Source organism: Cavia porcellus, unplaced genomic scaffold (genome assembly GCF_034190915.1).
Source record: "Cavia porcellus strain 051 isolate PalLab524CR breed Dunkin Hartley unplaced genomic scaffold, mCavPor4.1 scaffold_6, whole genome shotgun sequence".
Classification (NCBI taxonomy): domain Eukaryota; kingdom Metazoa; phylum Chordata; class Mammalia; order Rodentia; family Caviidae; genus Cavia; species Cavia porcellus.
Genome location: NW_026947489.1, coordinates 66,759,902 through 66,786,887, shown reverse-complemented (window position 1 = coordinate 66,786,887; position 26,986 = coordinate 66,759,902). Strand labels below are relative to the sequence as shown.

General features: G+C 35.2%; 1 protein-coding gene across 14 annotated transcripts in view; it reads left to right on the top strand.

The window, feature by feature from the left end:
• Positions 1–26,986, top strand: part of Synrg (synergin gamma) — an 88,763-nt gene that overhangs the window by 19,642 nt on the left and 42,135 nt on the right. For 5 of the 14 annotated variants that reach the window (XM_063249605.1, XM_063249608.1, XM_063249606.1 and 2 more), the window contains 9 exons: positions 62–173; positions 4,484–4,786; positions 5,671–5,904; positions 6,980–7,057; positions 13,381–13,577; positions 14,183–14,431; positions 16,200–16,333; positions 21,774–21,892; positions 22,081–22,143. In XM_063249605.1, the coding sequence (XP_063105675.1) occupies positions 62–173; positions 4,484–4,786; positions 5,671–5,904; positions 6,980–7,057; positions 13,381–13,577; positions 14,183–14,431; positions 16,200–16,333; positions 21,774–21,892; positions 22,081–22,143 (1,489 nt within the window). The remainder of the gene's footprint in view (positions 1–61; positions 174–4,483; positions 4,787–5,670; positions 5,905–6,979; positions 7,058–13,380; positions 13,578–14,182; positions 14,432–16,199; positions 16,334–21,773; positions 21,893–22,080; positions 22,144–26,986) is intronic. The other 9 variants (XM_063249618.1, XM_063249610.1, XM_063249617.1 and 6 more) reach the window with 3 other exon arrangements.

Sequence of the window (26,986 nt, the reverse complement as noted above, 5' to 3'; positions counted from 1 at the left end):
ATACATTAATCTGTGCTTTTAATTTGAGAAAGTTTAGGACAATACTTTTGTTGTCTCTCAGGCAGGAGAGAAGAGTAGAGATGATGCTTTGGAAGCCATCAAAGGAAATTTAGATGGATTTTCCAGAGATGCTAAGATGCACCCTACCCCAGCATCACACCCCAAGAAATCAGGTAGTTTTAATTTTAAAAAGGATTAAATTTTTTTTCTTAGAAAATGATTTATAGCCCCCGTGTGTTTAATTTACCTCTACTTGTTTGGGAAGAATTAGTGCTGAATTTTTCCTTCAAGCTAAGTGTACATTTGGATATTTAAAATTTACATTGTTTAAATGATCTGATTAGGATATCTTGGGAGCAAAAAAATCTCTTTGTCTTCTAGTTAAACATGAATGTGACCATTTCACTTGTAAATCTTTTTTTGTATAAATGAGTTTGTTAACAATTGAAAATCTGTTCACGTAAAGAAAATGTACATAGAAGTTTACTATTTCATTCTCATTAACAAAATAATTTTACTTTTCATGAACTACTTCAGATTGTATGGTGAATATGATGAAACTTACAAATTCTTAAAATGCTTCATTTTTTAAAATGACAGTGTTCCTCATAAAGTTTAGTTTCAGGGCCAGGGATATAGATCAGTGGCATAGGCAACTTCCTGGCAAGCACAAGGTCCTGAGTTTGATTCCCAGTGCAAGAAAAACTGAAATAATGAAAGTTTAGTGTTTTGATTTTTTTTAATTAAGAGAATAAAACCAAGCAAAATAAAACAGAATAAAGCCAATCAAAACAAAACACTGTAAGTAATACAGGGTTTCAAAACAAAATAGTAGGAAGTCACCAATAGCTACCATAATGCCTCTTGCTGCCTTCAGAATAGTTGTGCATACCATAACACATAGGAAAATCAAGGAAACAGAACAGAATAGAACCAGTAAAAACAAAACAATGAACAAAGGGCCGGGGATTTAGCTCAGCGGCTTAAGTACACCTGCTTAGTAAGCTCAAGGTCATGAGTTCGATCCCTGGTGCCAAAAAGAAAGAAAGAACAAAATACAGGACTTGAACAAGATTATAGTAAATCAAACACAACTACCATAATATATCTTGTTATCTTTGAAATAGCTGCCCATGCCATCAGGTATCAGGAAATAAGGCAAAACAAAATAAAACCAAACCAAACCAAACAAAACAAAACAATGAAAACAACACAGAACTTTAAAACAAGATAGTAGGGAATTAACAATGGCTACCACCTTCATACTAATCTTCATACTGTGCTCCAAATAGATGATCGGATTACCAGCTTTAGGCCTGCAAAGTCAATGAAACACAAGCATTAAGTTGTATTTTACTTAGATAGCTGTCATCTGTGGATCACTCATGGAGTGGGAAGGGGGACTCTTTTTGTCACCCAGCCTGCACATTGGGAGGGGTTGGTGTCTGGTTGTCCTCCCTGTGGCCCATGCATGGCACCAACTCACAGGAAGTGACTGGCTTCTTGTTCTCCCTGCAGCCCCCGAATGGCACAGACTAACAGGAAGGAGCTAGCATCTGAACATTTAGTTTCTTTAATAAATTTCTTCGTAATTTTTTATCATTGGGTAGATAAGAAAAATACCTATTTAGAGCAGAAAAAGGGATTTTTTTTAATTGCTCAAAGCATTTGGCAGTTGAAATAATCTTATACTGTTCATGTGTTCTTTTTTAAAAATTCAGTATTTTTACATTATCAGCTGATTTAAAGAATAACATGCCACTAATAGGTGAATGGTTTTCATAAGTCATTCAACCAATTAAGAAAGTGCTATCCTTTGTTGGAAAATCAGTGAATTTTATCTTAAATCCTTGTATTATGATACCTCTTACATGATATCAGGAGAGAATAATTTGATATGGCTTTACTGCCAACTCTTGATTTTCTGGGACAGCTTTGACTCTGTCCTATTATTTATACTGGTTAGATTGTATACTAGATTCCCCTTCCAAAAATGGGCATAATGTATACAACCAGTATTAAAAAGACAATAGAATAATCAGATTGAGATCAAAAAGCAAAAACATTTCTAAGAATTAAGATTATAAGCCAGATAAAATTATCAAGAAATGACTTAAGAATAAACACTTGCAAGTTAGTACTAAAATTGGACTTGACATTGAACTTAAAGAAAAAGAACAGACAGCCAGAGAGGTATGATCATTGTTAGGTCAAACTCTATTCTGTTTATATAGAATGCCCTTTTCAGCATCCAGATGTATTAAAAATGAGAAACACTCTTTGTTAAGAAATCGGTTGGTGTTAACTAGGCATAGTGGTATACACCTGTAATCTCAGCACTCAGGAGGCTGAGGCAGGAGGATCACCATGAGTTTAAGGCCAGCCTGGGCTACATTGTTTATTAACTACTTAGCAAGACCCTGTCTCAAAGAACAAAAAGAAGGAAGGAAGGGGATGGGGGAAGAAATGAAGTTGGTGCTTTGAGGTTCAGATCTCCAGAATTCAATCAATATATTTGCAATTTACACTTTCTAGTTAAGTACTTCATGCAAAGATAGAAAAAACATGATTAGAAGCAACTCCAAGAAGATTCCAGAGCCTCTCCAGTTAAGTTTTAAAGCTAGCCTTAAAGCATAAAAAAAAAAACTAACCCTTTTACCATTAAAGGCATCTTTTAATTTTCTTCTATAGACTTTAATCTTAAAATATTGAATATACAAACCATATTTATCATATTAAATTTTATGTTTCTTGTTTATCATATATACATAGTTGCAAGAGTTTATGAGCCAAAATATATACCACATAAAATTAACATAATTCCAGCCACAGGCAAGGAATGCTGGTTTAGCATTTGCCATATATTGGATTATTAAATATACTTTAACACTATTGAAATATAAAATATACTTTGCATTGTATTGTAAAATGGATCGAGAGTCCATTTTTAAAATTTTCAAAGTCACTTGGAAGGTTGAGGCTGGAGGATCCTTGGGAGTTCAAGACCAACCTAGGCGACAAAGTGAGGTCAAGGCCAGCCTGAACTGCACAGCGAGACCCTGTCTCAAAAAGACAAAAAAATAAAAAATAAAAAAAATGAATAAAATTTTCAAAGTAGCTAAGAACCTAACTCCATAGTGTTTATAAACATTGTTGAGAGGCCTGGGATTTAATGTGGCATGGCCTTTTCTTTTTCAAATAAAATTAATTATAGCTATAATTTTGTATATTTACTTTATATCTTTCATAGAATTTCAGTACTTACGGATTTTATTTCATTGTTCCTAAAGAGTAGTAATAAATATAGGTACTGATTTTTCAGATAGTAGCTATTTCTTTAAAAGTGCTCCTTATGACATTAAACTTCAGTAAATATTAAAGCAATTCAAAGTAGGTATGAAGAAGCAATAATAAAGTTATACTAACGAACTTCATGTTAAATGTAAGCCCTGGGCAGGGATGGTGGTACCTGCCTGCAATCCAAGCATTCTGTGAGGTGGAACTTGGAAGCTCACAAATTTGAGCCCACCCTAGGCAGTTTAACAACTTGTCAAGGTCCTATCTAAAATTTTTAAAAAGGGGATGGGGAACTGGGGATGTAGTTCAATGCAGAGACCCTGGGATCAATCCATAATATCACCACTAAAAAACGTGTAGTCCCTGTAGAACAAGTTTGTTGAATGAATCTCATATAAGCAAGTCTCACGTTTACAGAAAAAGCCACAGTGGTATTTATATTATTTAGTGTCAACATATTTTTAAATACAGTTCTCAAACACAATGGGTTTTCTTACGTGAACTGTTGAATTATTTCATTCAGAACTTTGTGGTATCCATTTTGAGACTTCTCATAAGAAAATATCACCTTGATAATGTGTCTAATGCTCTTGTGTTTTGTAATATTCATTTCCCACGTGATAACTTTACTGAAACGTGTTCTATACAAAGTATATGAATCAGCCATGGTATATGGCAATTACAAACTTGTATTGTGCATTATTTCTAAGATTTTTACTAAATAATGAAATTTAAACCTCAGAGAATGTATTTGCCCAAAATCTATTGAGCAACACATTGGTAGATTTTTATTTCTAGTATATATAATGAGTTTCAGAAACATTATCCAGGTATACAGAACATTTAGACTTCAAAAAAAATTACCACTGTTGTATAAATTCATTAGGGGTTTTGGTTAGGCAAGTAGTACTGCTTAATAAGAAAAGAAGGAAATACTGAGTTTTACATTTTTCTATTTTTGAATCAAATGCAAAATATAAAACATTTTAAGAAGGTATAAAAGTGTGCATCAGTCTCAAAATGATTTGCATGCATTGTATAATTCCACTTGACTATTATTACTTGTTATTTCTTGTTCACCTCCACTGGTTATAATTTCAGTGTATTCTTTGAAATTTTACTACATCTTCTTTTTCTCCATTGATTTTCATTTCTGTGTGTTTCATTACCATTTTCCATTTTGCAGATTGCCCCACATCATCTCATTCTACTAAAACTGTCTCCCCATCACCTGCCTTTCTTGATGAAGAAGAATTCAGTGACTTTATGCAGGGGCCTATTGAGGTTCCCACATGTGGGCCTTCTTCCACAGCCCAGCCCTTTCAGTCTTTCCATCCCACCACCCCACTTGGGCAGTTGCACACACAGAAGGCTGGTGCACAGCCTCTCCCTCCAGGTCAGATTCCAGTGTCTTTTGCCTTACATGGTATCCCTGGGCAAACCCCTTATTTCTCTGCCGCTTCAGCCTCCCACCATGTGCAGAAAACAGGTAACTCTAGCATTTATGGAAATGTTCTTAAAATATCTTTAGGTTAATATATTTCTCTCATATAGGTAGAATAATACCAGTGACATTGGCAAAGAAACATGTGCTTGAATGTAAGAGTACTATTGAAATCTGTCCAATAAGAATCTAGTTTTTTTTAAGTTCCAGAGTCATATGCCAGAAAAAGAGTATAATATGTTTTGCTACTAAATTAGAAACACTTAAACCACCTTGTAACTTTAAGAACAAACTTCATTCTTAAAATGACTCTAGGGGGAAAATCATCAATACCACTTTCTTATTAATAGACAAGCTTAGAAAAGCTGTTTTGCAGAGTGCTTTTTCTGGTTCCCTGACAAAGTCCTGGGAAGCAGAAGCCCAGAATGTTCCTTTACTATCAGTATGTTCTTGGACAAATCCTTTAAACAGTTGTGTATCTCAGTATCCATGAAATAATGGGGCAGCTACACATTCTGTCTTCAAACATAGTATAGTGTTGGGAGGGATTTTGTCATGTACTTAGTCCAAACTATTATTTAACAGATGTGGAAATAGACCCAGGAATATTGCTGCCAGAGGTCTCCCCAGTAATTACTGCAAGTTCTATATCTTATAGATTGCCACATGTCCAAGGTAGTGCTCCTTCCACTATACTATTCTACCTCCTATAAAGAGTTCTGGAAGATCAGAGTAGATAATTATTTTTAAGTTCTCTAAAATTTCTAGTTCTCTCACGTCCTAGTCAAATGAGAGGGGCCTGGATTATTATCAGAGTTTACCTCATATGTGGCTCGGCCTTCTGCTTAGAATATGGGTGGCAAAGAAATAATTTAAAAGATTAGAAACATGCAGTTATGTACAAGTAATCCTTCATGCTGTTTGTTTAGGCCCGCCCTTGGAGGACAAGCTACTAGTGTCTTGTGACATAAGTACATCTGGGCAGGAACAAATTAAATTAAATACATCTGAAGTTGGGCACAAAGCCTTGGGCCAAGTTTCCAGTAAGAACCAGCCCAGTTTAACGGCCAATAATGGGGTTGCTGTAGATGGATGTGTAAGTGGTGCCACCATTACAGAGGCAGAAAAGACTTCAGACCAAAACCTGTCAATTGAAGAGAGTGGTGAGCTCATAAATCATTCAGCAAAAATTTGTTTAACCAAGTGTCGCTCAAATGCTAACACCTTAAGCATTAATCTTAAAATGAATGCTGCTTGATTTTGCTAATGAAAAATTTGCTTTAAATATATTTGATGCAATCCTTTCTCCAATTAACCCCTGAGATTTTGCTCTGAATTCTTACAACACACTATATTACTCCTTTTCAAAAAATGATTTTGATAACCTGTTTTCTTCATCAGAATCATTCTTGATTTAAAATTTTCTTTCCTCTTATGTGTTCTTTTTTCCCCTTTACACTTTCTCTTCTTCCATAAAGTTTAAAATTTAAAATGGAAAAGTCACCAATGAGAGCATGATTTTGCTTTTATTGAAATAAAAATCATCTGGGGCTGGGGATTTAGCTCAGCAGCATAAGCGCCTGCCTTGCAAGGAGGCAGTCGTGAGTTCGATCCCTGGTACCAATAAAAACAAAAAAGAAAAAAAGAAAAGAAATAAATCATCTGCATTGTTGTCTGTAAGTTTCCCAGTTTGGAGTGTGGGGAGGAACTCGGTGGTTGTGCACCTGCATGACATGCATGTGACCCTGAATTTAGTCCCTACTATAAGAAAAAAAAAAATCCAAATTTTATAAACTCAGTCTGAGTAATGAGTAAGAACATAGATGCTCTAAATCCAAACTTCTGGATGATATTTTACTTAACCAATAAGTAAATAAACACTTATGGTAGCAATGTCATTTCCAGGTTTATTTGGGTTTTTTTTTAAAGTCAGGCTTTACAAAGAATTATCAAAACCTGCAAATAAAGATTGGGCGGTTCATTTTTTAAGCCAGTATCATATTTTTTCCTTTAATTTGTAATACATTTGAAATTCAGAATATTGTTTTGGTACATTACAGTTTTTCGTTACTCTTCAGGACACCTACTGCACAAAAGTAGAAACCAAGTATTTTAGGTTATTGGTGACTTTTTTCAAATGTCTGCAGCCAGTGCTGCTCTTTATAAAAAGCCATGACAATGTGATTTCTCTATCTTCTGCATGGACTGTTACATTCTTTCATAATCTTTATTTTCTAGGTGTGGGAGTGTTTCCCACACAAGATCCTGTTCAGCCCAGAATGCCTTCCTGGATCTACAATGAGAATTTGGTTCCAGGTAAAGAAAAGAAAAAGCCACTTTGCCTAGAATTTCCATCTGGATTTTTTGCTTTAAATAATTACAGATGTAGTTATATATACCTCTTATGGTTACAAAATATACAAAAGGAATTGTCACTTTATTCTTTGAAGGAATATGAAAAATAGATCTGGTGTTTAGGACTGCCTCATCTATGAAATAATTACATAAATACAAAAGAAATGTTTTGCTCTAAATTTTGTTGATCATCATATACCTTTATTTCTAGAAGGTTTTTTATCTTATTTTTTTATTTTTTGAGACAGAGTCTCACTATGTAGTTCAGGCTGACCTTGAACTCACTGTTTAGCACAAGCTGGCTCTGAACTCATAGCCATCCTCCTGCCTCAGACTCCCACATACTGGGATTACAGGCAGGTGCCATCATACTTGCTATTTGTAGAAGATTTCTTGGAGTTATCATGCTTTAATGGTACATTATTAGCCAAGTTTGATGTTGCTTGCCTGTAATTCCAGGGATCTGGAAAACGATCTACAAAACGATCGAAAACTCAAGTCCCACCTGGACAACTTAGCGAGAACCTATCCAAAATCAAAAATAAAAGGACCTGAGATTACAGCTCAAGAGCAAAGTGCCCCTGGGTGCAGTCCCCAATACCACCACCAAAAAAGCCAACATTATCAAATATTTACTTCAGAAATTATTAATAATGTCAAGATTTACACTAGTATGCTTAATATAATTTTCTGAATTCTCAATGGTTGGTTTGTATTTTTACTATTATTTTTTATGACTTGTCAAAAGACTAGGTAGCATCTTTTTCTACAATGTAAAGCACTGTTAATTTTTTCCTTTACGTGAATTACTACTGTTGAGCCCAAAAAGATTACGAAAGTGCATCTTATGATAGTACTCACTGGTAAAGAATAGTCTATTTAAGCTATGATTGATATGCATAGAAAAATGAAAATTACAGCAGCATATGTTAATCTTAATAAATTGTAAATTGTTTAATATACATTGCGAACACCTTGAAAGCTAAAGGTAACTTTCATTAGATCTTGAATTTTCTAAATTGATCAGAGATTAAAGTTATTTGCATTTGATTAAATAAAACTTATGCAGATTATTATCCAGAACATATAACCAGACTGCCCAAATTTAAAGGCCCAATCTATAAATAGGCATTTGAGATACATACTTATCAGATAAAGAAATACAGCAAATAGAGGGCTGGGGATTTAGCTCAGCAGTGTAAGCACCTGCCTTGCAAGCAGGCGGTGGTAAGTTCGATCCCTGGTAAAATGAAAAAGACAAAAAAAAAAAAAAAAAACCCAAGAAATACAGCAAATAAATACATGAAAAAATGTTCAACATCACTAGTCATTTGAGAGATCTATCTCACCCTGAAAAGAATGACTATTTTCAAGAAATCAGCCAGTAACAAATGCTGGAAGGGATGTGGAAAAAAAGGAATCCTCTGCTCCTGGTGGGCATGTCAACTGGTGCAACCACTGTGGAAATCAGTGTGAAGACTTCTTAGAAAACCAAAATTGGAGGTCCCATTTGACCGACCTATTCCCCTGCTGAGTGTCTCCTAGTAGTATTAAAAACATCATACCGGGGCTAGGAATTTAGCTCAGCAGCGTAAGTGCCTGCCTTGCAAGTGCATGGTTGTGAGTTTGACCCCTGGTACCGATAAAAAAAAAAGTCATACCACAGAAACCTATGTGCACCCAGTTTATAGCAGCACAATTTATAATAGCTACATCTTGGAAACAACCCAAATGTCCAACATCCATGGAATAGCTAAAAAAAGATGTGTTCTTTTTATACAGTGGCATACTACTCAGCCATAAAGAAGGATACACTGGAGACTTTTATGAATAAAAGGATGTAACTAGAGACCACACTTACAAGTGAAATAAATTAGACTTGCATGTGTAAACATCATATTGTCTCCCTGGTATGAGAAACTGAAAGAAATAATGTATATATATGATAATTAAGACAGTTTTATTGCTAATTTCTCTTAGTTCATTGAAAAGAAAGATTTGTGCTAATATTGTTTGGACAGTTAAATGAAAATAATTTGTATTCTAAATAACTATTTTTTATTTATTTTAAAGACAAAACAAACAGAACAAAGGAAATCAGAACAGAACAATAAAAGCAATACAGGACTTTAAAACAACATAATAAGAAATCAACAATGACTACCATAATGTCTCTTGTTTTCTTCAGATTAGCTGTCTGTACCAGCAGACATAATAAAATCAAACAAAACAAAATAGAATAAAATCAATCAAAACAGAAGAATGAAAGTGTTACAGGACTTCAAAACCAGAGAGTAGGGAATCAATAATTGCTACAGTAATGCATCTTGTTATCTTAAAAATAGCTGCCCATACTATCAGAAACAATAAAGTCAAGTAGAACAAGACAGAATAAAACCCAACCAAGCTATGAAAACAATACAAAAATTCAAAACAAGATAATAGGAAATTAACAATAGCTACTATTTTCCCTTTTTAGACATTTCTTCACCTATCACTTCCATCACATGTTTTTACATATTGGGTCCCACTAACTCCTGTTTTTACGCTATTTGATAGCACAATGTTCACCCATATGAGTCAGAACCATTTCACCATGAGCATGATCTCAAGTTGCATCCATTTACCTACAAGAGCCTTGAAAATAACCTTCTTTACAGCTGAGCAACTTGCCATTGGGTGAAAATACCATATCTTTCATATCTGTTCTGCAGTGGATGGACAAGTTACCCCTGCTTTTTTTCTGGTTGCCTATCACATGGAACAATTGTTTTTTCTCCTTTGACTTTCTCCTTTGTCTATGAATTTGCTTTCACTTTAAATGTGTTTCTTGTATACTACATGTTGATGAATCTTGTTCTCAATCCGCTTTGCCTGTGTTTCTTTTTATTGGTGAATTGAGGCCATCTACATTAATGGTCATGACCAACATGCATGGCTGTCTCTTCCATGCATGGTTTGTCTCTGCCACGTTTTTTCCTACCATTGGCTTCCTACTTTGCTCTCTCATTCAACTGTCTGCCCCACTTGGTGATCCCATTCTGCTTCTGTGCCTGGGATTGTGGTCATTTTTATTTCTCTCAGGAGTATCCTTCAGTACTGTGTAGAGTTGGTTTAGTGGTTACGAATTCTTCTAGTTGTTCTTTGTCGTGGAAGTATCTTATTTCTACATCAATTTTGAAAGATAGTTTTGCAAGGTACATCAGTCTGGGTTGGAAGTTGTTTTCTTTCAGAACTTGAAATACTTCACTCCAAACTCTTCTTAACTTGATGGTTTATGTTAAGTCTGCTATGATTCTGATGGGTTTTCCTTTATAAGTGACCTGTTTCTTTTATTCTAACAGCCTTTAATATTCTATTCTTTTTTTTGTCTTTTTCTTTTTCTTTTTTATCGGTACCAGGGATCGAACTCATGACTGCCTGCTTGCAAGGCAGGCACTTATGCCACTGAGCTAAATCCCCAGCCCCCAATATTCTGTTCTTGTGTTGAATTTTTGGGATCTTGATTATTTATGTCTGGGCTTGATTTATTTTGGTTATGACTAGTTGAAGTTCTATATTCCTCATTTATTTTTATGCCAGGTCCTTTCCTATGTTTGGGAAGTTTTCTGCTATTATGTCTGTAAATAGTCTTTTTATGTTATTTGTGTTCCTGCTTTTTCACTGACACCTTCACTCTTAGATTATTTTCTTTGCATTGTCTTGCAGCCATTGAATTGTTATTTCCTGGTTTCTTGTTATTTTTAAGAGATCTTTTCTTTCACGATTGCTAGCTGCAATCCTGTCTTCAAGATCTGAAAGTCTATCTTCTGTCTCTTTCAAGCAATTTTGCCAGCTTTCAATGGAGTTTTTAATTTCTTGGCTATCTCTTTGAATCTGTTTCATGCATTATAATTCCTTCCTATATTGTTCACTTAAGGTGTCTATCATTTTCCTATGCTCCTCTTTTTTATCTATGTCTTCTTTAGATATGCTCAGCAATTCTCTACATTTATGATCTTTTTTTTACCTGAGACATTATTTCTGAGTACTTTTACAGCCTCATGAAGTTGTTTCTTTACTGCAGTTACTATCCTTTCAGAGATTTCAGATGTGTGACTTCCATTTTCTTCCATGTCTTTCTCTCCCAGACTTGTTCTGTGTGGGCTGGAGGTCTGAAGTTGCCTTTTGCTCCTTGGTCTTGACATTTTCCTGGGTTCTTCCCAACAAGCCAGTTGTGGGGTCCCAGGCACTTCTACATTGGTTGCCCTTCCACTGTGTAGGGGAATGGGCCAAGCACCTAGGTTTCTTGGAAACAGGTTCCTGGGGAGAAAGTGGGACATAGGATGGGCTTCTCCAGACCGGTGCAACTACACTGAGGTTTCCCTGTTGGTCCTGGGTGCATGGTGGTGGGGCTGCTGCTTCTCTCAGCTTGTATAGCTATCCCAGAACACCCCCAGTGGCAGCAGGCGCACAGTGGCATGTTTATCTGATTTATCCAGCCCGTGTTGGCTGCCCATGGGAAGCAAGAGTTTCCAGTGTTGACCTGCAGGTGCACGGGGCATTTCTGGCTGTTTCTCCCTGTCCACACTGGTTCCCTGAAGGCAGCAAGTCTCGGGATGGTGGCGGGCATGCAGAGGCAGGTCTGGCTGTTTCTCTGAGTAACTAATTTAAAGATAACAATACACAATGTATTAACTATTGCTACCTTCTAATTATCTTGTTTTGAAATATTGTTTTTTTTTCTCTTTAAAAAAACAAAAGCTTATGCAAGATTTCTGTAGCTGAATTTATACTACTGATGACTGCATCACATAATCGTACTAAAAAGCTAATTATTCCCAACAATCACATGGGATTTCAAAAAGTGTACATAAAAATAATAGATTTTTTTCTAGCTACGCTTTTACATCTTCCCCTTTCATCAAACCAGACAGAAACTAGATCTTAGTTTATGCTCTGAGTTTTTCCATTTTCTGTCAGTTTATGTTTCTTTCTTCCTCTTCGTTGCAAATATACATGCATACTGTACTTTCTTGATCAAAAAGTATATTCTAATTGCCAGCCTACTAACCTGTAATCCATATTTATGTAAGATGTAAGATTTTTGTTATAAACGTCCTTCTCTGTCACTCTTAATACCACTCCCTTTCCAGCAGCTCCTCTAACTAACTAAGCTTGCCAGCTTTCAGGTAAAAACATATGGGTGCACAGTTACATGCAAATTTTAGATAAACTGCAAATAATTGTTTAGTGTACATATGTCCCATACAGTATTGGCATTCTTCGTTTTTTAATTGGCAACCCTGTTTCTAACAGCATTTTCTACTTTGTTCTTTGGAAACCTTGTGTTACTACAGAAAACTTACCAATAGATTCTTCCTGTTTTCAAACATTTACCATCACCCCTAAATTCTCATCTTTAGGACAAAACTTCCACCTTTCTTCTGAGCTCCGAATCCTAATTCTACTTCCTTGCATTAACTGCAATCGGGTCTTTCCCTGAAGACTGTATTTCCAAAGCACCTTCTTCAAGGGTGTTTGTTCCTAGAACCTTTGAATCATTGGGCCAAGGAAAAGGTGATACTGGTGTAATTCTGTTTCCCAGTGCTACTTTCAAGGTGTTTTACCATCACTACTCTACAAAATCCTTTGCTTTGAAGTTCAGAGTACAGTACTGTATCTGCTTATACCCTCCATCTTAATGTTGTTTTTAACCAGAAAAATTAATAGAATTGAAAAACACTGTTACAATCTTGCAGTGGATTTTAAGACAGTATCTTACCATCACTTCTAAATTCTCATCTTTAGGACAAAACTTGCACCTTTCTTCTGAGCTCCAAATCCTCATTGTCTGCTGGATATTTCCACTTCAACTTCTTTACAGCAAGTTAAACCCTGATATGGTGAGGCATGATGATACATGCCTATGATCCTAGCATTCAGGAGGCTGAGGCAGAATGATCAAGTCGGAGGGCTCCATAGTAAGTTAGGAGTCAACCTGAACTGCATAGTAAGACCATGTCTCAAAAAGCTAACACAGGGGAGGCGGATTTAGCTCAGCAGCATAAGCGCCTGCCTTGCAAGCAGGCAGTCGTGAGTTCGATCCCTGGTACCGATAAAAAGGAAAAAGACCAAAAAAAAAAAAAAAAAAAAAAAAAAGCTAACACAACAGAAACAAATAAAACTCCAAGATGTGACTTCAATTCCATTACAGCAGTCTGATCTGAAGATTACTTTCATATACCAACAATGACAAAAATACCAGTCATTAACAATGTGTTTGTATTTCTTTTCTTTAATAGATGCCTACAAGAAAATTTTAGAAACCACAATGACTCCAACCGGAATAGATACTGCTAAACTTTATCCCATTCTGATGTCATCTGGACTTCCCAGGGAAACTCTTGGACAGATATGGGCCTTAGCTAATCGAACTACACCTGGCAAACTTACCAAGGAAGAACTTTATACTGTTCTCGCCATGGTAGCAGTAACACAGGTAGAAAATGTTTCTTAAATTAGATTAAATAACTTTTAATATTATTTGAAAGAATATGAATCCTTTTCTTCAGTCTTATAGAACCCCTTGTACATTAAATTTTAGATCAATTTTAGATCAAATTTAGATTAAATTTTAGATCAAATTTTAATCAATGTAGAGTTTATTTGATGCCCATACTAGCAAGTTATTTTTTATTTAAAGACTAATATATAACATTCTCTGGCCTTGCTGTATCCCTTTTAAGCTTGAAAGTTACCAATATGTAATATTATTCTCTCTGTCCCTTAAAGTCGTATTTAAAATTCCTTAGACATAAAATGTTCCCAGTCTAGTAACAATTTTTTCTTATACTACAAAATTAATTTAAATTATGAGATTATAACAAATTAGCCAAACTTGTCCGAGAAAGAAAATGTCAGAATGGCTATGTGTTGGCCATTTCTTTGCTAAGTTTTAGGTGTATATTTTTTTTCTTGTATCAGCTTCACAAGTTTTGGGAGTCAGAAAAAGAATCAGAAATAATATGAAACCTAAAAGATCTACCAGATTTAGAATGTGTCCTGTAGTCTCCTAAATTGTTCTCATTTTCCTCTGTTCTGTAGAGAGGTGTCCCTGCCATGAGTCCTGATACTTTGACTCAGTTCCCAGCAGCCCCTATTCCAACCTTAAGTGGCTTTCCAATGACTCTGCCTGCCCCTGTGAGTCAGCCCACTGTGATCCCGTCAGGGCCTGCAGGTTCCATGCCTCTCAGCCTCGGACAACCAGCCGTAGGTATTAACCTTGTTGGACCAGTGGGTGGAGCTGCAGCCCCAGCTTCTAGTGGCTTCATGCCAACTTACCCAACAAATCAGGTAAGTGGAAAAACTACGTATTCTAAATAATCCCGCAAAGTGCATTTGGACAACTTTCTTCCAGAGACTCATACTGCTGGCCACTTGTGATGACCACTTGTGATTTTATTAAACAGTATTGGGCAGGGGGATGTAGCTCAGTGGAACAGCACTTGCCTAGCATGCAGAAGATCCTAAATTCAATCTCCAACACCAGAAAAAGATTTTTTGAAAAGTGTTAAAACAATACAAAATTTCACTTTTCATTGTTTAAAATTATGAAGTTTTTTAAGCATTAAAATCTGAGTTTTGGGTTCAAGGATATAGCTCAGTGGCACAGCACCTACTTGGCAAGCACAAGGTCCTGGGTTTAATTCCTGGTACCAAAAAAAATCTGACTTTTGGGTGAAGAGTTGTATAATTGTTTATAGTGTATACATTTTAAACATCAAACTAATAAATGTAAATGTTTAAGTTAAATCTTTTGAGGAAACTGCTAAACCCAAAATTAAAATACTTCAGTTCATCTTTCACTTCTCAGATTAGTAAACAAAAAAAAAAAAAAAAAAAATTTAAGTGTAGAATATTTACTGTCAGTGAAAATATATAGGGTAAATAACTAATATACTGCAAGTTCATTGGTGCAGCTTTTTTTTTAGGTATCAGGGATTGAACACAGGACTTTTTTTTCAGTGCACTACATCCCTAGCCTGTTTTTTAATTCTTGTTTTTAGACAGGACTTGCTCTGTTTCCCACACTAGACTCAAACTTGTGATCCTCCTAACTCAACCTCCCAGAGTGCTGATTCTGAGTAGCAGTCACACTGCTAAGGAATCTATCCACCAGAAATAATATCTCAAATTAGCAAAGATATACCAAGGATATTTCTTAAAACATTATTGGAATGAAACATTAGAAATAGCTAAATGCATATCAGAAGGAAAAAATGTAAAGTATCATTTATTAATAAGTATTAGTGGGGCTGCGGATTTAGCTCAGCAGCATAAGCACCTGCCTTGCAAGCAGGCAGTCGTGAGTTCGATCCCTGGTACCGATAAAAACGAAAAAGACATGATAATAATAATAATAAGTATTAGTATTAATTCATCTATACAGTGGTTAGTCATTAAAATGAGTGATATAGACCCACCTGTACTGCGTGGAGGATGCCTATTATACAACTTTATATTTTTAAAGTACAGAACAATAGTAAAAGCTTGTTCTTCTGTAAAACAGATTTAACAGTACTCTTTTCAGGAGCATGAGCTTAGGAATCAGTGTTTTACCATTTACTTTATATGTATATATGTAACTGGTTATGTTGTGCCTGGGTCACTTTGTAATTTATAAACACTCATAAAATATCAATGAGATATTTTTTTTTAAATGTACAATTTGGCTCCTTAAATTTCCGTTTTATCCCAAGAATGAACTCTGGCAGTAAGCTACACTTTTTTTTTTAAATAGAAAATGAGTTAAACCAGACTTTTCCTCTTATTACCAGAATATCTGAAAATGCAAAACAGGATTCTCTCCTTAAGCACTTTGAGTTGCTGTTATATCTAAAAGGTGTTTTTCTGGGCTATAGATGTAGCTCAGTGGTAGAGCTTGCCTAGCATGCATAGTCCTTTGGTTTTGATCCCTAAGCCTGGGGGGAAAATGTTCTTAAATTAGATGATTATAAGTAAACTGAGAAATGTAAATGGCAGTCTTTAAAGTTGAGAGCTAGAGATTAGTTGTTTACTTATTAGTTTGATGCTTTCTAAGTAAATGTGTCTGTCAGTTTAGGTGGGAAAGCCAGAAGATGATGATTTCCAGGATTTTCAAGATGCTTCTAAATCAGGATCTCTTGATGATTCATTCACTGATTTCCAAGAGGTTCCTGCTTCTTCAAAACCAAATAATTCCCAGCATGGAAACAGGTATAGAAGTTGAACATGTTTAACATTGTACTTACTGTCTTTGAGAAGGCATCAGCCTATGTCTGTGTAAGAGAAATTGAGACTCCTTACTCTAATACTTTCCTTGATTATTCTCTCTAGTAAAACATTTACTATTTAAATTTTCATCCACCTTAAAATTTGGATTCTGACGTTTCCTCAGTGCACACCTGCTTTATTATCTTGTGCGTGTCTGTACTAAACCTGATTCATTATAGCTGAGTATACCTGTGCAGCGATGGCTGCATGATCTTGTACTAGATCTAGGGCTTCAACTGTTGAAAAGCTTTTAGGCAGGAGCATATAATTTCATAATGTACTGAAACATACTAACGTTATGCAGAAATCATAATTTACAACTCTGCTTATTCATGTATCATGTTTGATGTTAATGGCTTTTAACCTTCAGATTTCTGGTTTTTTGCATAGACAGTCATATTTTCTCCAGGTACTAGCTTAACCTTCAGGTAACTGAGTTGATCATTATGTTATCAACATCTTTTTTCTTGATATATTTAAGCACTTAGAGCAAGACACATAGGCTTTTTGTAGCCAATAGGATTTGGCTTCATTTTGAGATTTGTTTCTGTCAGAATATCCTTCTCTCAGGTTCCTGTTTTTACAGTTTTTGTCATCTTCTGTAAGTGATTGTTTCTTTTTGGGGAGGGGTTACTGGGGATCGAACACACAAGCTCACACTTTCCAGGCAGGCGTTTATGCTACTGAGCTAAATCCCCAGCCCCAATTGATTGTTTCTTGATCTTCACTTCAATATACTCACACTAAAAGCTAAGGAATGCACATAATAGAGAAGTACAAATGAGGAAAAAATTATTCTTCTGATGTTAGAATGCATCAGACATATGTCAGCACTCCTTACATGAAACATCTGAAGAGTATGACTGTACAGTACCAGATGTCCAACACCGTTACACCAGCACATACATTGTTAACCTCACAGACATGTGTTTCTGTCCCAGTTCTCTTCCTTTGAACAAAATTTGTATGTCCTGCTGTTACCTAACCATTCCTATCTGAATGACACAAAGCATCTCAAATTCACTGCATAAAATTAAATTCATCATTTCTTACTCAAAGCCATATAAAATTTTGTTAAATCATTACTTCTTTGGTCACTGGTGTCACCATATCTAGGCACCAAATTAGAAACATTAATTTTTTTTTACCTCTCTCCTTTACCACCATCAGCTTTCTCAGCTCTGCTTGTTATGGAGGAAAGCTTGTGTGTGATCTTGCTCCTGCCTGCTGTGTCAACCCTTGCCTTTTCCATACAGGCCATACTCCAGCCATTCCAAAATGACCAAATTGACCATATACTTTCTTTTTGTCTTTTTCAAGACAGAGTTTTCTGTGCAGTTCACACTTTGATCTCACTTTGTAGCCCATGCTGGCCTCAAACTTCCACCAATCCTCCTGCCTCAACCTCCCAAGTACTGGGATTACAGGCAGGCACTACCATGCCCACCTGACTGTTTGCTTTCAAGCTTATGGTTTTATATGTTCTGTTTTCTCTTTATGATTAATTCTTGTTCCATGTCAGAAATCAGCTGATTTTTTCCTGACTCTTTTCCAATAGTCCTTACTTCAAGTGAATGAAAGATTCTCCTTCTCTACTCTCATAGCACCTTGTGAACATCAGTGTTCTAATTCCAGTTACTGGTTTTCTTAACTGTTTTCTATATGCAGTGCTTAGCCCATGAACTGTAATTAGTAAAGCTTTGTCAGATGAATATATTATTGTATGGGGACTGTAAACTGAATCCATCAAGTGAATGATTTATTCCTTTCGTAAACATCTTTCTTAATAGACAAAGTTAGGGAGAACAAGGTTTTAAGATGATGGTGGCCAGACCTGAGATGTATGGGCTATTAGTCTTGTTTGAGATTATCTCCATGTTTACTTTCATATTTAATCATTGCAGCCATTTTTAGCACATGTTCCTTTTAGAATTCTGATTCAACTACTTTCATGTTTTTTTTTGAATGAAAGTATCTTGCTTATATCTATAAATCCAGACCCATTATTCATTTGGTTATTTAGCAATACATGATACTAGACCTCACTGCCAGGGGAAATACAGAACCAGGAACCATTTGCTACTGCAGAGAAACTTAGCTGATTTTCTTGGTGTTTTTTATCTGGTTTTGGTACTGAAGATTGAACCCAGGGCCTTTAACTGGTTTGCATGCCCAGACTTTATTTTTGTTTTGAAGTGATTTTATGTATTGCTGAGGCAGGATTTGAATTTAGGATCCTCCTGCCTCAGTCTCCCAGATATGAGCCACCCCTCCTGGCTATTTATATTATCTGTTAAGTTCTCTTACGATTCATTCTTAAATGGTTCTGCATCCTCAGGTTCAACCAAGTGCAATTTGAAAATATTCAGAAAAGAACTAGCATTTGTATTGAACATGCATATTTTTTTCACTTCTTTGTTCCATAAGTAATACAGCCTGACACATATTTATGCAGTATTTATATTGTATTAGGTGTTGTAAGTTATCTGGAGATTTGAAGTATATGGGAGGGTATTCATAGGTTATATGCAAATGGAAAATCATTGTATGTGAGAGACTTTAGCATCTGCATATATAATACATATATACATACAAAAAGTGAATTCCCATCATAAACATATACAATAAAGGAGACTTAAAAAAAAAAAAAGAAAAAAAACAGAATTGTATTTTCTGATAATACTAAAAGTGAGGTGTGGGAAGTCAGAATTTTCACCAGATTCATGCTTTCTTTGGGATGCTGAATATAATATGGCCTTGCCTTTACTTAGCTTTGGGCCATAGCCAACAGTCCTTGGATTGCAGTGGAATCCACTTTAGCCTCTTTCTATTGTTGTGTGGTGTTTTCTTCCCTGGTAAGCATGGCAGTCTAACTGGATTGGGGCCCATGCTCAAGACCTTATTGTAACATGATTACAGCTATAAATATACTATTTTCAAATAAAGTCATATTTATAAGAAAAAACTGAATTTCCTCATATCTATATTCCCTATTGTGAGTTTGTATTAAAAGGAGATTTGTTAAATCATGATATAACTGGCTAACCCTTGGTAAAACCACTTAGTATTTTAAAGCAGAAAATGGGCATTCTCTGTGAGATGAAAAATCAAGTAAGAGGTGTGGTAGAGAACATTTTTAGTTGGTGAGAAAATGAGTTTAAAAGCAGCCCAGGTTGGGGAGTACTTTATGATTTGTGCTGAAATCTGTAAAACATTTTAGGAAGCAGTGGCGTAATGAGAGAAATTGTTCTGCTGGGTGGGGATCCCTTCAGCTGCTGTGTAATCTTGTTGTTAGATGAAACGTGCTCTGGGGTTGGAGTTACAGACACTGAGCATTTTATGTTTGAAAACCTAGTTGGAGTCAGTTGCCCTGGATATTAGAGGGGAGATAGCAATCTAAAATATGGAAAGGGTCTTGAAATACAGCCCATCAAGTTGCCTATTCAGGAAATACTTGGAGTACACTGGGCACTAGGAAAGCCTATGGTAACCAGCAAAGCAGACATGGAGATTGATAGAAAAGTTCCAAAAGGGTTAAGTTAATAGGGTTTGGTTCGTTTTTGCTAAGATCAAAATGTTTTTTGAAATGTTTTTATTTAGCAGGGTGAGCAACTGAGTATAGCCATCTACCACAGCCATATGATCACAAAACATACGTGAAATCGTTTCTTAGTCTTTTAATGGAATGCAAATTAATAAATTTTAATACAATATGCCTCTCTCACTTGAGTATTTTCATTAATATAAAAATAGAAGTAATTTCATGTTTAGGATAAGTAATAGCTACCATATATAACTGGCATAAACACTTTGATGGTAATTAGAGTCTTTTTTAAGTAATAAGCTTAGAGAAAGAGCTGAAATGAAACATTCATTTGCAATATACATAAAATTACAGTTTTAGCCAACCCATATTTAAGTGGAATTTTAGTTTGTTGATTTCAATCAGCAATACTTAATTACCCAGATCTTCTCATTTTTCAACTCTATGAATATACTTTTTAAATTAATTATATTCAATTAAGTGTCACAGTTAGTAGGAAGATTGTACCAATGAACTAGTTTTAAAAAAAAAAAAAAACATGGCTAAAATTGCAGGGTCATAAAAAACAAGTACATAGATTATTCCATTTTGAGTAGTTTTTATACTTAGGCACTAATTATCTTTATATATCATTCTGTACATTCTGAGGTGTAGTTTAATTACTTAAGGAACTTCAAAAACTCTACCTAAAGTGTATAGATGATAACCTATTACATTTGTCAAGATCAGATATGTAACAGCTGTTTGGTAGTGATTTGAAATTTTAATATTTCATGGCACCAAGTCCTAAAGCGCTGTGGACTCCCATTAGCATGTATGTGTGAGAGCCTAGCTTTTACCTTGCTTGTAGGCCACTGATAAGAAGATTTAACTGACTGGAAAGATTTTTGCTCCAGGGCAAAGATTTCAATAGAAATCCATTTATATAACTTGTGTGTGTGGTATTGAATGACACAAACTGGTGGTAGGATGTAGTCATTCATATGTAAAGGTGGTTCCTCAGGGAGCTGCCTGGGTCTGATAAGAGGTAAAAGAAAAAAAAAGAGCAATGTTTTCATAGTATGTGTTCAAGCCTTCTAAGAATTACCCATACAGATACTACTCATTACATTGCTTTTCCATCCAGTGAAAAATATGTTCACAAGCAATAGTATCTTTATCTAATTTTGAAGTGATTGTTGTTTTGCTACAAAAGATAGCTTCTGGAACTGTTGATATGATCCTTGTAAAAATGCAAATTGTATTAACTCTGTTGTTGCTTATCAGATATATGAACTTCTGCCAAAAAGCAATGCAATATGATCAAAAGAGAAGAATTTACATGTTGGCTTGAACATCTCATAAATAGATTTTTTTATCTTAACTATTCTTCCTCTGCACTTTGAACTCACCTTAGAGAAAAATTTTATTAAGGTTTATGTAATTTATTTTAAGATACTGAGTTAAAAAAATACTGGATATGCATATTTGGAGCAGTTCATTTTTACAGTTTTATGGACCTTAAGTTAACTTGCAGGAGGTCACCATTCTTTAATAATATATTTCAGTGCTACTTCCAGTCCATTACATATGCTTTAAAGACTTATGAAAATGACTGATGCCCCTCATTAGTTAATCAAGAAAAACATTACTGCTTATACATTGTTTTAACTTGTATTTTCAAGAAAAAGGACGGTGGCTTTAGTCCCTTGTGGTGTGTACATATAGTTTCTGACTTTTAAAGCAGGGACTTGTCAGCTTTAACCCTTTGTTTGCCGTTTTAATTCTAAGCTCCTATTTGATGCTAAAGAAAGGATTTATTATTCTTGTAATTAATACTTACTTATTTTTTCCCTTTAGTGCCCCATCATTGTTGATACCACTTACAGGAACTAAAGCATTGGCTTCAGGGGATAAATATGCAGTGTTTAAAGGAATTGCAGCTGACAAGCCCTCTGAAAATACTATTCCTTTTGGAGGTAAAAACAGTTTGTAAGTTAATAAATTTCTGAGTGTAATATTTAATTAAGTTGTATAAATCTTTAAATGGTAACCTTGTAGATGAAATGTGTAAAGTGCTCATATCACATGTTAAGTATGTTTAACTCAATCTGTCTTCCTTCTAAAGCTTCCTACTTATAATTGAGTATTTATCTTTCCATCATAGAACCTGGTGACAAATACAGTGCTTTTAGAGAACTCGAACAGACAACTGAAAATAAACCTCTGGGTAAGTTTTTGATTCCTGGAGTAGATATATTATTTCCTTCATTAGTAAGGGGAATTTTAGATGGTTTTTCTAAGGTACTGTTGAACATATGTTTTACTGTGTAGATGTTTGGATTTTGGCTTTGGGGAGGGGGTTGTTTTGTTGTGTTGTCTTCTCAAGACAAGGTCTCACTATGCAGTTCGGGCTGGCCTTGAACTTAACTTTGTAACCCAGGCTGGTCTCAAACTTGCAAGGATCCTCCTGCCTCAGCCTCCCAAATGCTGGGATTACAGGCGCGTGCCACAGTTATACCCATGTATATGTTTGTGTATATGTTTTTAAAAGGGAAAAATTTGAACAAGTAAAATAATTTTGTGATATTCATACTGCAAATGTTTTTAATTGAGAAAATCTTAATGAGTGGCTTCTACTGACCTATTCAGTAAATGTTTTGATGGTTTCTGAGTGTGGGTATTATCCTGTGGGAGAGAGGTAATCTTTACTGTTTTGTGGTTTTGAAAATTACAGGGCAAAGGTGGCTGAGTTATTAGGAATTATTGTATTTCTAAAATTTATAGCAAATCTCAAATCATTGCCATTTCCTCTGAAGATACAGTACATTTCTTTTCTCTGGAAGTCTGCATCAAAGGGCCAGTGATGACTATCATTTTATTGGAGTGTTCAGCTTTGGTTGTTCATAGTATGTAGTCTGTGCCGTGCAAAAAGCAATCATCAGTCTTTGCCTTTCAAAATTTTTTTGTTGTTTCTGTTGTGATACCTGGCATCATTTTTGGTTGCTTTGCTTTTAACTTCTCAAGTATCATTTGGAAAGAAAACATTCTAGACTAACATTATTTAAAACCTAAATCATAGTGACTACTGTATGTCTAAGAACAGGCACAAAATACTTTGCAGTCACAGAGACATGATACAGTACTATCATATCAATAATGCTAGAGGATACAATTAAACAAGCATTATTTGAAGGTAGGCATTGTGACACATGTCTATAGTCCCAGGACTCTAGGAGGCTTAGCAGGGGCATCAAAAGTTCAAGTCCAACCTGGACAATTTATTTATTTTTTTTAGTTAATTAAGTTTATGGTACATTTTAGGTATACATACTGATCACATTCATTATAGGGAATTTTTACATGTATATAATATAACTTGATTCTTTTTTGCCCCTTCCCCCCCCTCCCTTCAACCCCAGAACCTCCTCTACAAAAGCCTTATTTCCATTTTTTCCTTCTTTTCTCACCATTTTTTCTTTTCCCTTTCTTTCTTGACTCCCTCACCTCCCTAGATCCCCTTCACATTTAAATATCTTCTTCCTATTTCACAATACCTATTACATATTTTGATCCTCATGTACACTTTTGATTTTTCACACCAGAGAAACAATGCAGTATTTACATGTGTACAGCCTAGACAGTTTAGAACTTAGCAAAACCCTATCTGAAAAGAAAAATACGTAAAAAAAGATTTGGCAGTGTAACTCAGTGCTAAGGCCAAGTTTAATACCCAGTGCCACCACTAGCACCACCACCAAAAAAAAGCCCTGAGATTTGATCTACTTTTCCAGCAGAGGGCCCAACATATGATATACACAGCTTTTGTAAAGAGATGCATTCTTAAATAGGATTTCTTTTTATCAGTGACACAGTTTTGTATTCTCTCTGCTCTTCATGAGCATCAGCTAAAAATCATTCTAAAATAAGCCAGTTAGCTGGGCATGGTGGTGTATGCGTGTACTCTCAACACTTGGGAGACTGAAGCAAAAGGATTGCCTCGCTTTTGAGCCAGCCTGGGCTACATCATGAATTCAAAGCTAGCCTGAACTACATAAGAGAGACTCTATCTCAAAAACCAAAAAAGCAATGTAGGTGTGGTGGTATATAACTATAATCGTAGGATTCTGGGAGACTGAGGCAGGAGGATCTCAAGTTTGAGCCCAACCTGGACAATTTACCTATTCAGCAAGATGTTCTCAAGATAAAAAATTGAAAAATGGCTGAATGTAGCAAAATTCCTGGTTTCAAAAAAAAAAAAATTCATGTGAAGATGACCAAGAGGAGGCAAGCAAGACTTAATGCTCCTATTATTTTAATAACATTATCGTTATCATTATCATTGAGAGCTCTATAAAAGAAAGGAACTGCCACCTGGCATTTCAAAACTTCAAGGGTGCAACCAAAACAAAGTATCATTTCAAAGGAAAACAGTAGTGAAACACTGTGTACCTGAATATGTTTAAGATGCCAACATCACTCTTTCATCACCCAGGGCTGAAGATGTAGCTCATCTTGTATGATATGCGCAAAGCCCTAGATTTGCTCCCTAGTATGGCAAAAAAGAAAGAAAGAAAAACATAATTAATCATCTGTTGGCTCACCCAGGAAGAAGGGGAGATCTGGTACTATAGGTTACTTGTATTTGACTTAGTCACCACTGTGCAGAATTTGCAGTCGGTTGTGGACTTTTATGTGCATTTGTCATTACCACTTCTGATATATAAGGACTTTAAAAGAGTAGAAGGGAGTATAAAATGATCATCTGATTATTTTACATATATGTAAAAACCGAGGCTTACATGCTTGTAGTTAAATTGTGCGATAAACTTGATGTGTAGTGTTTAGGTAAACCATAGATCAAATTATGTTCTCCAAAGCTAACTGTGCATGTTATGAAATGTGTATACTCTAACGAGAATTTTCTTCTGGAAACCACACTACTGTCTATCTTTATGTACTGAATCCTCAGTACATAAGGACACCCTCAGGACACCCTTCAACAGTTACTTAGGTCTACCCTTCTGCTTGAAAAGGTGGATATATGAGAGTAAGGTGTGATCGGTACTGTGCTGCTTAAACATCTCTAAAAAGGGTAGGCTACCTCTTAGAATATTCAGTCCCTTCAGCTCTTAAGGTCCATAAATTTTTGCTCAAAGCCTTTGGACTATAAAAGTATTTTTTTCTTCAGTGTTTGCATTAATCATTAGGAATACAAGGATGAACCCTGGAGGGTCTTTTGACTTGTTTTTATTTACTCTTAGCAGTGTTCTCATCAGTTCTTGGGCCAAGGCGATTTTGGAGTAAAGAACATGGTTTAGCATCAGGATTCTTTGCATAATAGGATATCAGTGATAATCATGTGTATATTATAACTATGAAAGATAGTGGTGCTTCCACAAGTTGTAAGCAGCACTTCAGTCCTGCTTTCTTAGGCCTTAATAAATTTCCATATTGTTATTTTTCTTTGCTTGCTTTCATTCCTAGCTTGACTTTAATTCTGAAGCCTTCCAAGTAGAGTAGCAGATTTTGGTCATTTTAGGGGAAAATGTCTTATTCTTCTAAATGGTGTGTTATCTTTTGAATACTGTCATTAAAAATACACTGACGGGGCTGGGGATTTAGCTCAGCAGCATAAGCGCCTGCCTTGCGAGCAGTCAGTCGTGAGTTCGATCCCTGGTACCGGTAAAAAGGAAAAAGACAAAAAAAAAACACTGACACTGACATTGCTGGGGACATAGCTCAGTGGCATGGTGACTGCCTGGTAAGCATGAGGTCATGAGTTCAATTTCTGATACAAAAAAAAAAAAAAAAAAAAAACACTGACTTAGGTCTAAGAATATAGCTCAATGGTAGAGCACTTGCTTAGCATGTTTGAGGCCCTGGGTTTGATTCCTGGGGAGGGATAGAAAGAGAGAAAAGAAGGAATGGAGGGCAGGAAAAAGAAAATAGAGAAAACTGACTTAACTTCAAGTGTTTTGGAATTTGTATGGAATTTTACAGTATTGTGTTCAGAGGTATAAATTCCTTACATTACTGAATGACAAGATTTCATATTTCCATATTACTACTTGTATAGTTTAAGTTAAAATAGAAGAGAAAAATGTGTTTTATAAAGAAAAAATATTAAGATTTTAGCAAAAAGTACTCTTCTTTTGTTTCTTAAGACCTTAAAAAAATTGTGAAATCATAAAAGAATTCACAAGTAAACTGAAAAGCAATCTGTGAAATAATGTTTAAGCCCTCTGACATGCAGTCTTCAGATGACTGCAATTAATGTATTTGCCAAAAAACAAAAATAAAATTCTTCCTTTTGGAATTAATAAACCCACCCTTTTCATTTCCTTTCCTTTTAATCTTTTCACTCAGCTTACATTTCTGATGGAAAAGCTTACAATTCATCAGTAAGTTTAGTTTGCTGTGATTTCTTTCTTTTTTTTTTTTTTTTTTTTTTTTTTTTTTTTGTCTTTTTTGTTTTTATCGGTACCAGGGATCCAACTCACGACTGCCTGCTTACAAGGCAGGCGCTTATGCCGCTGAGCTAAATCCCCAGCCCTGCTGTGATTTCTTTTTAAAAATAGCAGAGCAAAACTTATCAATTTCATGGATATTTCACACTTAAGACATCAGAAGTTTAGGCTTTAATAAAATTGACTGCTTGTTACCTTTCATTTAAAGAAATAACACCTATATAATTAGTGATACACTTGTCTAAAAGTTCTGTAATTTTTAAGTTTTACATTTGCATTTCCTGTCAATTTCTAAAATTGACTTTCATTAGTGGTATATCTTTATAAAACAAACTACAAGAAATCTGAATGAAAAAAAAACAAAACAAATGGTGTTCCTCTCCCTGATAATATTAGATGAATTTCTACTGATAAGTTTTGCTAGTGAATTGGTTAAATATCAGATTAGGAGTAAAAATCAACTCCTTTTGGTTTGAATCCTTTTTTTCATCTGATATATCAGAGTGTGTATCATGTTACCTGCATAATATAAAGCCTATATATGTGTGTGTGTATATATATGGTTTTTTCTTTTTTTTTTTTTGTTTTGTTACCAGGCATCAA